At 27.9% G+C, this 15553-nt stretch overlaps 6 protein-coding genes across 10 annotated transcripts; 3 read left to right on the forward strand and 3 right to left on the reverse strand.

Annotated features, from left to right (window-relative positions):
- Positions 1-551: 551 nt before the first annotated feature.
- Positions 552-3665, reverse strand: LOC100644406 (E3 ubiquitin-protein ligase RNF25). 3 transcript variants are annotated; one of them, XR_001098960.3, is made up of 7 exons: positions 3475-3665; positions 3320-3391; positions 2519-2759; positions 2031-2249; positions 1635-1946; positions 1166-1434; positions 552-1107 (listed from the first exon to the last, which is right to left on the reverse strand). XR_001098960.3 is itself a non-coding variant. In XM_012311552.3 (7 exons), exons 1-6 carry the CDS (start codon positions 3498-3500, stop codon positions 1255-1257), a joined length of 1050 nt encoding a protein of 349 aa, XP_012166942.1. In that variant the 5' UTR covers positions 3501-3665; the 3' UTR covers positions 552-1107; positions 1249-1254. The 3 variants fall into 3 exon arrangements, 2 of the variants coding, with proteins under 2 accessions (XP_012166942.1, XP_003397454.1); XM_012311552.3 differs by having other exon boundaries at positions 1249-1434; XM_003397406.4 differs by having other exon boundaries at positions 552-1434.
- Positions 3666-4295: 630 nt separating this feature from the next.
- Positions 4296-5468, forward strand: LOC100644297 (PRKR-interacting protein 1 homolog). The gene is made up of 3 exons (XM_003397405.4): positions 4296-4518; positions 4718-4897; positions 5016-5468. Exons 1-3 carry the CDS (start codon positions 4420-4422, stop codon positions 5334-5336), a joined length of 600 nt encoding a protein of 199 aa, XP_003397453.4. The 5' UTR covers positions 4296-4419; the 3' UTR covers positions 5337-5468.
- A 39-nt stretch (positions 5469-5507) lies between these two features.
- LOC100643973 (HEAT repeat-containing protein 6) lies at positions 5508-10218 on the reverse strand. Of its 3 annotated transcripts, XM_012311548.3 has the most exons (13): positions 9894-10218; positions 9476-9724; positions 9158-9388; positions 8259-9084; positions 7899-8191; positions 7466-7807; positions 7146-7393; positions 6832-7051; positions 6681-6758; positions 6403-6609; positions 6168-6284; positions 5890-6071; positions 5508-5799 (listed from the first exon to the last, which is right to left on the reverse strand). In XM_012311548.3, the coding sequence occupies exons 1-12, from the start codon at positions 10065-10067 to the stop codon at positions 5901-5903; spliced, it is 3156 nt and encodes a 1051-aa protein (XP_012166938.2). In that variant the 5' UTR covers positions 10068-10218; the 3' UTR covers positions 5508-5799; positions 5890-5900. The 3 variants fall into 3 exon arrangements, with proteins under 3 accessions (XP_012166938.2, XP_003397450.2, XP_012166939.2); XM_003397402.4 differs by lacking the exon at positions 5508-5799 and having other exon boundaries at positions 5843-6071; XM_012311549.3 differs by lacking the exons at positions 5508-5799; positions 5890-6071; positions 6168-6284 and having other exon boundaries at positions 6470-6612.
- A 71-nt stretch (positions 10219-10289) lies between these two features.
- On the forward strand, positions 10290-11577 carry LOC100643733 (60S ribosomal protein L14). The gene is made up of 4 exons (XM_003397400.4): positions 10290-10430; positions 10760-10861; positions 11105-11299; positions 11386-11577. Exons 1-4 carry the CDS (start codon positions 10428-10430, stop codon positions 11533-11535), a joined length of 450 nt encoding a protein of 149 aa, XP_003397448.1. The 5' UTR covers positions 10290-10427; the 3' UTR covers positions 11536-11577.
- A 525-nt stretch (positions 11578-12102) lies between these two features.
- Positions 12103-13979, reverse strand: LOC100643367 (KIF-binding protein). The gene has a single exon (XM_012311546.3). It carries the CDS (start codon positions 13938-13940, stop codon positions 12162-12164), a length of 1779 nt encoding a protein of 592 aa, XP_012166936.3. The 5' UTR covers positions 13941-13979; the 3' UTR covers positions 12103-12161.
- Positions 13939-15060, forward strand: LOC105666037 (vasopressin V1b receptor-like). Its single transcript, XM_048408460.1, is given in 3 exon segments — positions 13939-13943; positions 14361-14568; positions 14842-15060. Coding segments are annotated over 3 exon segments (321 nt in total). The 3' UTR covers positions 14950-15060.
- The last annotated feature ends 493 nt before the right edge of the window (positions 15061-15553 follow it).

The raw sequence follows: 15553 nt of genomic DNA on the forward strand, positions 1-15553 counted from the left end.
GGTATTTTGTTTAAAAAAGAATAAAAATAATTAATCTTTTTTACGTAATTTTACATGTGCTGAAACGTTTTATCGTTTATAAAAGCATTTTCTATTCTATTTTTAGAGATCATAATTACCTTAACAATATATAACTAATGTCAAATGTATCATTGCTATAAAGAAGAATTTACATTGTTATAATAAAATTAATATCTTAATTTATTTGAATTGGAATGATCTGATGTTTTCATTCTTTAAAATTTTTTCCTATTTTATGTTATTACTCTTTTTCAAATATCACAATTACAAGGAAGATTTTTACATATTAACAGAATCTACTTTTGCACCCAACAAAGAAATATTTACAATAAATCTCTTTTTTAACAAGACGTTCAAAAAGAAAATGAAGAAAACAAAATACAAATAAATTACAAAAATCAAAGACTTACATTTTTTCAATATATATACTACATGACTGCATAAAACATTTTGTGTTGTTCGCATTATTTTTTGAATAGTGTTCTTTCAGAAGTAGTGGTTGATTTATACATTAAACCAAAGTTCTCAACTCTTGAGAGAAAGGTATATTTCACATGTTAAACTTGATATATAATAGCATTACATACTTTTTCTAAAGATTTACATTGCTTCTGAATATATGCATAGAGCAAAAGTGAAATTTTCGATTCCTTTAAAAGGAATGAACAAGTATTTCTTTAAACACTGATCCATGTCTGCTCTGTTATATAGTACAATCTATATTATTAATAAATTTTTGCATAGAAATGAGTATTGTAAGTTGTGAAATTTATGTAAAAATGATTAATTTGAAAGTGATACATGTTATTTTTTTACTCCAAGACTGTTAAATTTTAAATGACTGGTATAAAATATTTTTAGTATAACATTTTGATTGGGTATCTTTTCTTTCTTTTGCTTGTTTGTAATATGCTACAGTACTTACAGCTCTGTATACATATTTATATTTAAAAAAAGAACTAACTTTTGTACGATTGTAGATCGTTTAAAAGAGCACCATGGCTTCAGGAGTCTCAATGGATTGGAAGTCTCAACATATCCCATTTTATACACCGTTATAACGGGAATGTTGCTGAACAATGAAACCTATAATTTTAATACGTAAAAGTGATTTGAAATTAAACAGTTATTATATAATACATACACAATTATGCTACTAATGCTGTTCATATTATTGTATACACTTAGTAAAATAGAAGACCAGACAGTAAATAATTTATCTCGAACCCATTGTCATCTGGGAGTAGATTCCGTGTGCCTAACTCTGTCAAATTGACGACGATAATGAGTTCGTCCACGACCTCTGTTTCGATGGCCATGGTTATTATGACCTTGGTAATTATGATGTAGTTGCCTTGATTGATAGTGAGCATGATTTTGTGTCTGTGAGGACTGTTTTGATTGTGACATTTGCTGAAGGAAATATTTTATTATTAAGGTATTAAAATTAAAAAAATAAAAATTACAAATTATAAATATTAGAATCTTTAGACACATATTATCAATTATATATTTTTTCATTAACGAGTAAAAAATTTATGTAAATGTTTTTTATAATTACTATCTAGTTTGTCAATACAATCTTTATCATTATTTTTAACATATAAACATACCATATGATCAACAGGTTGCATATTTTGATTTGAATATGCATTTAAACTGGTTCCCGGAGGGTTGGGTCCTTCAGTAGTAGCACCTGGCTCATCTTCTGTTCTAACCAATGTTTTCACACCTTCGGCTTCTAAGTCAATTATACCACCCCTCCGTTGTTGCCTTAAGAATAATGCTGCCATTTGTTTTTGTAATTCTCTCAGCTCTGCAGTTACTGAAAAATCGATGGCAGCTTCAACATCAATTGGAGGTGGAGCAGACCATAGGCTTTCTACGTCGCAATTGATGGATTCTCTACAGACAGGGCATATGGCCTGAAACATTATGTCATATTTAATGGTAACTAGGACTGTCACAAATTTTTTTAGTTTCATATTCATAACTACATATTAGTATACCTGGAATTTATTTGTTGCATCTTGTTGCCATTGTGGCAATTTTTCTTGTTCTTCTCTATAATATCGTTCTGCAGCAGCAACATGTGCTGCTAAACAATGTGAATGAAAATAATGATAACATTCAGTTTTTGTAAATTCATCTCCTTCCCGAAAACCATACAAACATATGGCACACTGATCCGTTGGAAGATTACTTCTTGTAAGGTGTTCTCTTATTAACTGTTATAATAATATCACATAGATACAAAACATAGCATATAGCCAATAAAGTAATAGTTACAAAAGCATAATAATAAAACATAACATAATAATATCTAAAGGAAATAATAAATGAAACACTACAAAATCCTGAAGTAACTCTGATATAAATAGAATAGCAATATAATAAAATTTAAATATAACTCTTGTACATACATTTTACATAAGCTCAATGTATACTTTAACATATCTTATTATTCACAGAACACTTTCTAATATGTGATACATACCTCAATGAGTTCAAACATAACTGGTTGACCTATGAAATCCTTACATTTTGCTTCTGCATCTGATTGCATAAGCCTCACTGTATTTTCATCTAAACCTCTGGGATTTCTGAGACTAATAGTAGGTGATATATCAGGATATCCCACAGGTAACTGAACAATTAGTGTTACACAAACATATTGAGACTGTGAATCTTCACCAGTTGAGGGAAATAACACAGTTTCAATACATTCTGGTTCACCTCTGAAAAAACATTGATTTTTCACAATACATAAATTTCTAAATTCTCTATCAGTTAGTTTGTAGTTCAATGAGAATTTATTATAAAGATTAATAAATATAAGTAAATCATAGAGTATTAAAAATATCAAATTCTTTATTTTACAAATACTACACCTATATATATATATATATATATATAATATATATATATAATTAAAAATACTTCTAACAAATAATAATTAATATAATTAATACATGATACTGTATAAAATTATAACACTGACAGTGTTATATCTGTTAAGCTTCCAAATTTATACATTTGTATGAAGATAAATATTCTTATATTCTTTTATATTATTTATATTTTCTATATTATTTTACTGTTAAAATTCCTTCCTTTCCTATATAAGTACATATTTAAATATTAAATTTAATATGCTTTGTTAATGGAATAAATATTTAAATTATAAATAACATTTTCTAATGGTACATTACCTATAATTTATAATGATTGAAAGTCTCCAAATGACAATTGATTTAGTTCATTTATTAGGTTACAAACATTCCCTAAAAAAACTTACCTGTCATTTTCTTTTATATTTAATTCATCATCAAGCAATATCGCTTTTAGTGCTTCAATTTCGTCAGTTACTCTATAAAATAGTTTAATATATAATAAAAAAAATGGAATATTCATTGAAAACACATTTACTATAAGACCTTGCTAAAAAATTACCTTTCATCTATTACGGTCTCTGACATTGTTCCTGAGATATATAATAATATACTTTATTTTGTGAAAATTACTTCGAATTTGACAGCAGATCTTTCTTCAGTTTTCGGCGATTATAGGATTCTTGATAAGCGTCAATGTGCGTCAATATTGAAAGCCTTCTGCTACTATTACTGCTACCAACTGGATCGCTTCAGAATTATTGGTAACATATTACTACTGTCACTAAGAGAAAAATTTCACTAAAGAAAATAATTTAATTCTGGTCTAGTCACAGCTAAAAATTTTGTTAAACATTTTCACTTTTTGTATAACAAGTATTTTTAATATAACAATATATAACATATTATTTACGTAATATATAAAAATATATCATAATGGAAAGTTCATAAAATTTTGCCAAAATAAATATAATAAAAATTATTAATTATAGGTAGTTAAATCTTAAGAAGATAAAATTTACTTTAAATAAAATATGTGATTTATATGTGTATATGTAATTATTAAAAAGTAGTACTTAACATTTTATAGAATCATATATAAAAATATAGCGAACAAAATTTAATGAACAAAGTACGAAAGTTAACATTTATAATAAAAATTATAATAAAAATAAAATTATAAAGAAAGTTGGAAGCATTATTAAAAATATAATGTACTGTAGTACATATATAAAGGATATAAACATACTAAATATCTAAAATTTTTTTTAATATTTTTTAATACATATATTTATAATTTAAAGTTTTTCTTATAAGACTAATTATACGATTATACTTTTAAATTTGTGTATATCTGCAATCGATGTAATTAAATCGATTTTGTTTTCTGCATATTTCACTTTTATTATCATGTACATAACCTCTCTCTGTTACCATTTGACAAGAATTGTGAATTAGTTTAAAATTGATTGAATTAAAATTCTTTTTTCTTTAGTAATATATTATAATGTCAGAAAATAAAGAAAAAGAAGAAGAAAAACCTGTTGTTGCAAAGACAGCAATTGATTTGCAACGCTTAAAACTTCAAAAATTAATGAAAAATCCGGTAAATATGTCGAAATATTTAAAAATCAATCTTAATTGTCTTTTTTCTTTAATTCTGATCCTAACGAATATTAAAAACATGGATGTCAGAAATATTTTATTATTTCATATGTAAGATACCTAGAAAGATTAGGAAAAAAAGATTAGATGTATATAGGATATCTAGATTATCGTCATAAAATGTTTATTTATTGCACTAGGAAAAGCCTATCATATTACCAGAACGGCCTAAAGCTAAAAGTACACCTACAGTACCGGAATTTGTTCGTAATGTAATGGGTAGCAGTGCTGGTGCTGGTAGTGGAGAATTTCATGTATACAGACATTTAAGGCGTAAAGAATATGCAAGGCAAAAATTTATTCAAGAAAAAGGTCACAAGGTAAAATAGAAATAATTATAAAATGTAAATTTATGTAACTGAAGCTATTTTCATAATTTACTTGCTTTACATTATCAACTTTTATAGTTTTGTTATATGTTTGTAATGTTTTCGCTAGGAACTTTTAGATGAAGAATACCACAGAAAGATTGAAGAAAATAAAAGAATAGCTGAGGAAATAACTGCAAAGAAAAGAGCAAAAAGATTAAAGAAAAAACAGAAATGGAAACAAAAGAAAAAGATGAAGACTGGAAATGTAGAACAGCATAACAAAAGTGCAAATACTGATTCAGATGAAGAAAGTTTAGATGAAGAAGAGACAGGAGATAAAAATGATAATGAGGTCCAAAATATATCTAATAATAAAGTTAAAGATACAAGTTCTATAAATTTAGATGAGAATCAGTCTAAACAATCAAATACTCCTGTAAATACATAAATAAGAATGAAGTTAATGATGCAGGAAATATGTGTAAATATAAACAATTCAGTTTCTTAGTAAAGATAAATAAGATTTAGATTAAGACGCCATGTAATGAAAATAATATATATATATTATTATACACATAAATTTTATTTTTTAAAAAATTCGAAGAACATATTTGTTAAATAAATTTAGTCTGTGCTTTAATATTCTGTATATATATCTTTACACGTTTATATACATACATGCTTATATACTTACGTACATGTTTATGTATTGTGTAAATAAACACGTATGTATGTTTTGAGCACAATTATTGTTAGGATTTCAAATGTTGGGCCCGGTGTGTCGCTCACACCGGTTCCCGGGCCTCTCTCGATCGCAGCCGGGACGGTCATCGTGGAGGTTTTAGTTGGTTGGAGTCTGGTACTACCACGCCGCTTCTTCCCAGAAGCGGCCTGGTGTCCGTGTGGATTTCCTCCACGTTAATAAAAAAAAAAAAAAAATAATAATTTCAAATGTTGGATGCACATGAATATGTATTATTAATATACAATTAATTTATTACTTTGTTAATTGTTAAGTTAAGACAGCACTATCTAGGTTGTCATATCTCTTAGTTCTTTCAAAAATACTTGCTAAGACTTGAGCAATCTTTCGTTCTTCTAATAATGAAGCACTTCTCATATATTTTTCTAATTGAGATTTTGCTTTTATTAAATCTCCCATTTTTTCAGGCACAATTATGTCCTAAAATATGGAAAGATTGTAAAAATGATATAATAATATTTAGATATTGATTCTGTACAATTTGGTTTTTTATTGATTCATATATTAAAATCATACCTGGAACTGTTTCACATAGTTCGAAACATCATCTACATGTTCGCTTATTTCTGTCCAAAGATTTTGCAAATCTGACACTTCTGTACAAGTAGCCACATGGCTAAGAGTAAGGCATAGCTAAAAACATATATTGAAGATATTAATAGACTAATGTTTAATGAAATATGCTAGAATTTATTTAGTATTTAATATTATTTATTATTTAGTAATTACCTATAATTTTATATTTAATTACCTGTTGAATAAGAGCGTCACGGTGAGGATATTCGATGTAACTCGGTACATGCTGAGAATTTTCAAATGCTAAGATAAGACTCTTCCATAAAGTTATAATATATTTTCCGTATGAGTTACAGGAATATAACGCCCATGCTGCGTTAGTACGCACTTTGAAGTTCGGACTATCGCAAATTAAGTTACACAATACAGGAAACACTTGATCCTACTAAATCAATAAAATTGTTTTGATTATGATAAAAAAATTAAAGAATTTACATTCTGTTCATTACATACCCGCCAAGAAGGTTGTAATATATTATCTGGATTGTTACTTAAAACTAATCCTAGAGCTCGACATGCATTCCAACGAACCTTTAATTAACATAACAGTTAATAATGCAATAAATGAGTTATTGATGCAATAACAATTTTTTAATTTATGTACCTTCATATCGTTTCCTACAGTAGCACAATTTATAAGAGCCTCTAATCCTGATGATGCGTCTTTCAGTATATGTTTGTTAGGACATAAGTACAGAATACTTCCAAGAGCCCGAACAGCATTGCATTTTACTTTATCATTGTCCTTAGATGCTTTAATACTGACTTGATAAATTTGTGGTAATAACATTTCCAAAGGAATAGGTTCTACTTCTTTGTGATTTCTATAAGGACAGATTTTTTATTTTGAAAGAAAAAATTAAGTTGTAAGCAAATATAGAAGATATTAATTAACTATTTAATATGTTTATAACTAACGTTTCTTTAGAGAGGCAATTGCATAAATTAGCTAATGCCCAGGCTCCCTTGATACGAACGCCAAGATTTTTATCATCAGCAGTTAAACAAACTATATCAGCTAAATCCATTAAAAACCCAGTTTCTTCTTTCAATGCAGGTAATGTGACTAACATTCCTAATGCTCGCAATCCAGCAGCTCTTACAGCACTTTCTTTATCACGTACTGCGCCAAATAATATTGTAATGATTAAAACTGCTTTCTGTCTCTAAAAAAAAGTTTATATGAAATGTGAATGTATAATAAATTTTAGTAATGCAAGTTTTATATAAATACTCACCTGAAGTTGGGCAAATATAATAGAATTAATACTGCCTAGACAATCACATGCAGCTTCTCTTATTATTGTTTGTGGATGTTGAAGAAGGGACGTTATAGGATCAAATATAATATTCCAAAATATTGAAACATTTTTATCCTCTGAATCAATATTCATGAGACAACCAGCCATAATTTCTAGAGCACGACAAGCGTGTAAGATTATTTGTGTTTCAGAATCTTGTATGATTCCTACTAAAGTCATTGTAATTAACTCTGTATGTGGAAACACAAGACTTCCAGTACTAAATGCCATTCTACCAATTAATTTTAGTGATTGAAGACGAACAGGTGTACTCATTATCTATATAATTGGATACATGATTATTTATTTTCAAAAAAATTCTATGCTTTATATCATTCACGTAAAATTTTAACTTGAAATGTAAGTATACCTTATTTGATATATTTTCCAAACAAACATGAATTAGAAAACAAATATTTGTTTCTTTGAATAATTCATTATTGTATTCATGTATCAAATTATTTTTCAGATCTTCAATATCTATCTCTTCTTCTCCTTCTTCATCTTCTTCTGTATTGTCACTAACTGAAATATTCACAGGTTGATCTGATGCTATGTTTACAGCAGATTGCTTTACGAGTATTTCAAATATTTCTGGGGTTACTGGATCACAGGAAGCAATAGCTTCAAAAACTGACAGTGCAGCAACACGAACTGTTGGATCTATATAAGACATAGTAATTATAAAATTTAATTTTTGAATAAGAAGGTATATTAACAATAGAAATACCTTTGTGAAATATGTATGGTCTACAATTTCTCATTAATTTTGTAACAAGTCCTGTTTTCAAACGTGTATATGGTGTGCCTTGAACTAAAGCAGCAGCACATTTTAAACCATGAGTTAAAACAGCTACATTTGTTTCACCATTTAAAATCAAACATAATGTGAAATGCAATTCTTTTATCATTAGGCATACTATGCCAAAAAAGGTAATAAAAGATGTATGATGAACATCTTCTGCATGCATTAGAAAAGGTTTAGCATCTACCAATAATTCTGTTAGTGTGCTTAGCATATGTTGCTTCACTTTAGATACACATTCCTTTAGAATACTTCTAGTCAATACTCTAGCATTGCTTTGTGATCCAGTGGCAACAATTTGTGGCCAAAATCCAAATATTTCACGACTTGGTGAATTCTCAACGAGTACTTGTAGTAACCGTACAGATTCTAATCTTACTTTAGAATCCATAAAGACAGAATTATTACTTTCAGTATCTGAGGTATCAGAATCACTTGAATATAAGCTAACTCCTTTGCATTCTGGTACAGTGTTATTTTTTACTTCAGTACCAACCTTTTTAATTGGTTGTTTTCTTACTTTTGCTTTGTGATTCTTCAAATTCTTACATTTAGGAATTATATGAATTCGTTCTGGAAGATTCATTACTGCAGGACGAAGTAGCTGTGGTTTTATGAGAGGATAATCCTTGAGACCATAAAATAAAAATGCTTGCACTACTCCCAAAATTTCTCCCATAAAATCAATGGAATGTGGCAACATTTCATTAACTGCTATTATTTGCAGAATATGTAAGCACGAACATAATATCTAAAAATTTAATTTACCAATAATGATAATGAAAACTACACAGTTTAATTTTTATTCCATATTTATTACTCACTTTCGTATGATAATATTTATTCTCATTTAAATATAAAGAAGAAGAAACAATATCTAGTGTGATATCTTTAATGATATATATCAATTCTTTTGCTATGAAAGTGTTATTATAGCTCAGTAAAATTCCTTCTAAACAACTAATTGCACTATAGTGAATTTCAGACCATTGTACATGAGACAGATTTAAATACTTTTTTAGTAACTGATCATCTTCAATTAATAATTTCAAATACTGAAATAATATGTATTGTTCTAAATATTATGCATTTATAATATTTCATTTATAAATATAAAACAATTTTATAAAATTTGTACTTACATGATTAATATTACCAAATTGTTTATTTGTTAATAAACTTTTTAAGGTTAAAAGCATATTATTATGCGTAATTGGTAAGGCAGATTTAAAAACTTCTATAATCCATTCGTTGCAATATATAAATGTTTGTTCTTGAAGCTCAATATTGTTTTGAGCTATATTGACTAATAATTTACAAAAATTTTGTATCAAAACAGTTTCTGCAGGCGTAATGATAATACATAATTGTTCAATCAGCAATTGCACTGCCTAAAATGTTATTGAAAAGTAAAGCAGCAATTTTTATATTATGTTTTTATGTTTTGATTTAAACTAACAATCAACTAATATAAGCTAAATTACTTGATATATATTCTAGTAAATATTATATATTAAAAAAAATTAATTAGAATGAATTAAATTGTTTGTTTAAACTTACATCATTATTTAAACTTGTCAAATATCGATAATCAAGATTATTGAGATCATAAAGGTAATTGTTGATCAACTTTGTTTCATTATCTTTCCTCCTTTTTGTCAATACAAGTAGTTTTTCTACTATACAATCAAATTTAGTGATATAATCTGTAGAATCAACTTGTGTTAAAGCCATTTTTTATATTTGTATCTTTTTAAATATAACTATAAAACATTTTGTGATGAGAAATATTTATTTCGCACAAGAATTATGTCATCACAAACGAAATTATAAGATCTGGTGTCCTAGAAATTGAAATGGTACAGTACCGAGTCGATCCCGTACCGACTACATAGTACGTATGAAAATCAAAAATGCGATTTAATGCTGTAAGTTTAGGACCTATATCCAATATGTATTTGGGGTTTACTTATGCTACATCTAGGGAATTTTATTGTAAGACAGTTTTAATAGAGACAACTTACTTTCAACAGTTGATATCATCAATGCTTTGTCCGGTTATAGATTATATTGGTCTTTCGTTTCCGGTAAACCATGGTAAGTGAAATGTGTTTTTAAATTTAGCGTATATTGCACGTATAATTTGTGGTATTTATATATGAAGGGTGTTGTCTTAATAAGAAGATCTTCTACGTACATTATATAGTTTAATTTACATTTATTTATTTTTGACAATGTATAAGATATATAAAAAATTATTTGATATAACCTTAAACTTATCATAGTTTTCGGCCACATGGTGGTTGATTTGTGTGTTGCAAATTATTGTTTATACCTATACAGACAATAACTGATATAAAATTCAGCTGTAATATGATAATTGTTTATTATTATTAAAATAATGGGATTGTTTCTTTGTTCAATAGCCGTTCCAAAGGTTTGTAGAATCTGGTCGCGTCGCTTATGTGAGCGATGGCCCGTACAAGGGTAAACTTGTTGCTATTGTAGACATTATCGATCAAAATCGGGTAAGATAATTTTATAAGTATGTTATATCTTTTATTAATTGTTAAATTGAGATATTTAATATTGTACAAAATTGGGTTTTTGTTTTTTTAAATAGTAATATAATGATGATCCAATATCTTGATAGGAATTGCCGACTGATATTTAATTGATGTCATTATGCTTTAACTGATGCCAAAATATTTAATCGTTTCCTTTTATAGATGTAATAAACATTGTATATTAAACTTTAGTTATGTTTCTAGGTTTTGGTTGATGGTCCTGCTTCAAATGTCCCACGTTGTGAGATGAGGTTAAATGAGCTCCACCTAACTAAATTCCGTATACGTTTCCCATATACTGGATCCACCCGTGTTGTACGTAAGGCATGGGAAGCTGCAAATATTAATGACCTTTGGAAACAGACTATGTGGGCAAGAAAAGTTGAAGCTAAGAAGAAAGTAGGTTTAATAATTTATAAAGAATACGTTCTCATATGTAGTTACATTTTGGGTAGTAATTAAGATACATTTTTATTCAATTTCAGCGTTTGGAACTTAGTGATTTTGACCGCTTTAAGCTAAGAAAAGCAAGACAGATCAGAAATAAAATAAGAACCGTTGCGTTTTACAGATTGAAAAAGAAGGTTAAGAAAGTAAAGGCTACTGGTGCCAGTAAAAAAGTGGAGAAAAAATGATTTTTTATTATATGAAATAAATACAAAATTGTCTTATCATAATTACATTGATTGTTTTTTCATACCTTTTATCTACGTGTTAAGAAAATAAATTAAAATTAACTAGGAAACTTTACTAGCAACAAATTTTAGTCTGAAAGAAAAATAATATACATGTACATTACATTTTTATATCATTCGTATTTATATTATTGTTCTATCATATTAGATCATCCCATAAGTTCGTGCCGTTTTTCGAGCGGTTATATATGTTAAGATTGTTTACATACCTTTCAGTTTCATGAAAAATTGTAATCCCCCTCTCATTGTACAACTTCTTCCCATTTTTCATTATTCCGTCTCGATGAAAGTTCTCTTGTTTTTCTTTAAAATATGGAATGTATACACAAAGGTCGGCACGAACTTATGGGATGACCTAATATTATGAAGTAGTTGTTAGAATTACGAAAACGGAATATTAAAATTTATCACAACAATAGAGATGAAAGAGATATGGAATTGAATCAAAATGCTCTGTGAGCAATTCACAATTTACACAAATAATGTTAAATTGAACAGCTTATTAAATTACGTGTGCATCAATGAAATATAGCTTTATTTAACAATTATTTCTTCTTGTAACATGTTTACTTTGATTGATAATGATTTGATTTAAGTACCGATAAATTTACCAATTCTTTGCATAGATTTAATTCTACTTTCATCACCTCAGCTGCTTTAGGATATTTTTCACAATAATCAATTATAAATCTATATGCATTAATACTTTGTTGCGTATTTTGCAATTGGATGTTTTTGTCAGGAGATATAATTTTATTGTACAATCTGCCAAGGTGAAAGTAAGAAAATAAGGCTGGTTGCATTATTTCATCAGGAAATTCTTGTATACCAGAACTAGAATTACGAATATGTAAGGAATCGAGAAACGCTTGAAAATTCTTTATGGAACTTTTTGCTAAGTGATTAATTTTTGTTAGCGCTTGTGGTGCAGGTTTTTCATCGGACGATCGTAAGCGGTCAAGTTTTATATCAAGAATATCAGAATATATTTCTCCTAATTCAAACCAAATTTGTCTGCAAGCAGATTCATAATACTGAGGGTTTAACTCTTTGATAACATTTTCTAACATGTCTATTCTCCTTTTGTGCATTTTTGCTTGCCTGTCTTCATGCTCTTCAAAGAATGCCAAATATTTATAAGTTACAGAAATATCTTGTATAATTGATGTATGATCAGATGCATGATTTTCTAAAGTATAATATGTTTTAGCTTGCTCTAACCATTTTTGAACATTTAGAAAGACTAATCTAGCATCTTCAAAATCTAATAAATATTTATCCGTAATCTGATTAGCAATTGACTCTATCTTTTTTTCTAGGACATTGAACCTTAGGTCATCAATTATCTTTGAGGAATCCCTATTCAACTGATCATTATTCTGTTCTGATTCTGTTTTGTGTAAAAGTCTTTCTTTTGATAACATCAGAAGCAAAATTCCATATTTGGCCCAACATCTGGCAACGTCTGCACTTCTGTGATTAAAATTTTCCCACTCAGCTGCAAGTGCTTCGCTTTCCCCATTATTTTTAGTTTTCTCTTTCAATATATCTTCATATTTTTGTAATATGTAAGCTGCAGCTGCTAAATGATGTCTTGCTTGAGTAAAACTAGTATTTTCCATAAGGTATTGCGACAATGTGGCTGCGTTCAGTGCCCAATCGATATAATCTAAATCTTGCATAATGTCATTTTGACCTAATTGTCTGCACAGGGTCATGTGACAATATATTGCAGACTGACGATGATCTTTCAAGGAACGATATACCTGAGCTAAATAATATAACGTTAAAGTATGAATTTTCTCTAACACATCTTTAGGACTTAGTTCAGATTTAACTTGTTCAATGCCAAAATTCTGGGCCATATTAATGAGGTCTCTACATGAGTTATTAGTATCTATAAAGTCATTATAGATTTTCTTTGCTCGTTCTAAAAAGTCTTTTGCTTTTGTAGGTTGATTCCATTGGGACCATATAATACCCAACTGATTCAAAGCACTTAATACTGGTAAAACAGCTTCTGGTTCTAGCTCTTTTTTTTTCAATAATTTTATACATTTCATGAATTGTTCTTCGCCTGTTTTAAATTCTTCCGTATCGACATGTAATAAACCAAGATTTAAGTGTACTACAGCAAGCATTACTATCTCCTCCCCTTTTTCCTCCTCTGGCATATCCATCAAAATGTTAGTCAGATCTACTTCCATCGAGTTTAATACTTCGATTGCCTGATATTTTATTTTATACGGTTCGTTTCTCATTTTATGTTTTTCAAGATCATCCAATAATTTTTGAACATCCTTGAATTTTGCTCGTATGTTTGCAATTTTACCTTTCGACTCCATGCCGTACTGTCTCTAAAACGTAAATACAAAACATTCTCGAGCATGCTCATTAGCTGGCTACATAATGATCTGACACGTCACAACATGGCGATTTGAACATTTAAACGTAGTTGCATGAATTCACCTGAATATTTTGATATATTAAGTATGAGATCAATTATTTAAAAGTATTAAAACATATTGGTAGATATTGGTAGATATATTTCTGCAACTTGTGTGGAATATTACTTTCCGCTAATTAATCAACTTAATAGAGATAGTTGTTAACAGAAATATAGGATTATTGGAAGTTTTGTTACATTTTTTCTAAACTGAAAGTTAATAAAAGGAAACGTTAATATTTTTTAAATTATATTTCTATTTACGAAAAATTTATCAATTTAATTCAATATTTAATTTAATAATTCGAAATAATGATAGATTTCAGAAAAGAAAAATATTTTGTAAAATTATATAATTTTTACAACCACTAGATCTTTATTTAAACATATTCATTCTGACAACAATGATAATTGATAGATATTACGCAATTTGTAATTCTCTTAATTATTATAATGTTATCTCCAAAAAATCCACGATTATGGTATATTGTCCGTGGGTTATCGCAATTCTCTTATGCCTGCCGCAAGTTCGTAATATTACATGTATATACATATATGTATTCTTTGATTTTCTCATATTTCTACAAACGTAATATTTTCATATTATTTCGTAATATTTTTATATTTTCGTACTAAGGAATTTGACAACATTTTAAGTTCGTTATGAGAAAATTTGCGTTATTTGGTAAGATCTATCTATTATACATATATCAGAATGTGCATAAACACGTGGAAACATTATGTTATTGCAAAGTTTGTCAATATAAAAAAATATAAGAGCACCAACTTCCTGCAACAAGTTTAAGGCTTTGATTAATACCGTAAAGCAAACCATAGCATTAATCATTTTATATTTAATTACGAAAACGTCATTTATCGGATATTCACTGTGGGCAACGTGCAATTAAAAAATGTTTCTTTTTCCTTTATCAATAATAATAACAATAATAATAATAATAAAATAATAAAAAGAAAGATCATTTGATAATTCAAGAAATACAATGATACGTTAAATAAAATTGCTTACAGGATTAATTTTAACAATCCTCAAGCTTCTAAAAGCGTCTCACAAATTGTATTAATCTCTGTATTTATTTATTACATAATTATGAATTGCTAACTTTTTCCTAATTTCCTATTTTACCGAAAAAAAGACATTTACATTTAAAACAACTTTTTTTCTTTAGATGAAAATGTTCAGCAAAAAATATCCAAGTTACTATTTCGAAATTGTACTACGTTTTAAATTTAAAGTATACAACGCACTTTTATTTCAATTGTTATATTTCAAAGAGGTAATATCATGTTACTATATATATTTTATAACGAAAATATATTTTATGAACGAAAATGAATGGTAAAGATGAGCTAGTTGTCAAATGATGCGATTAAGAACTCCTGTGAGAATAATTTAATATATTCGATATCCGGTTGATCTTCCCCCCCAGACACATAAATGCTTAATTTTTCTATAAAGATACAGTTTCCAACGCATTCTCGAAAATGATCGTT

The sequence above is a fragment of the Bombus terrestris genome, chromosome 9 (assembly GCF_910591885.1).
Source record: "Bombus terrestris chromosome 9, iyBomTerr1.2, whole genome shotgun sequence".
In the NCBI taxonomy this organism is placed as follows: domain Eukaryota; kingdom Metazoa; phylum Arthropoda; class Insecta; order Hymenoptera; family Apidae; genus Bombus; species Bombus terrestris.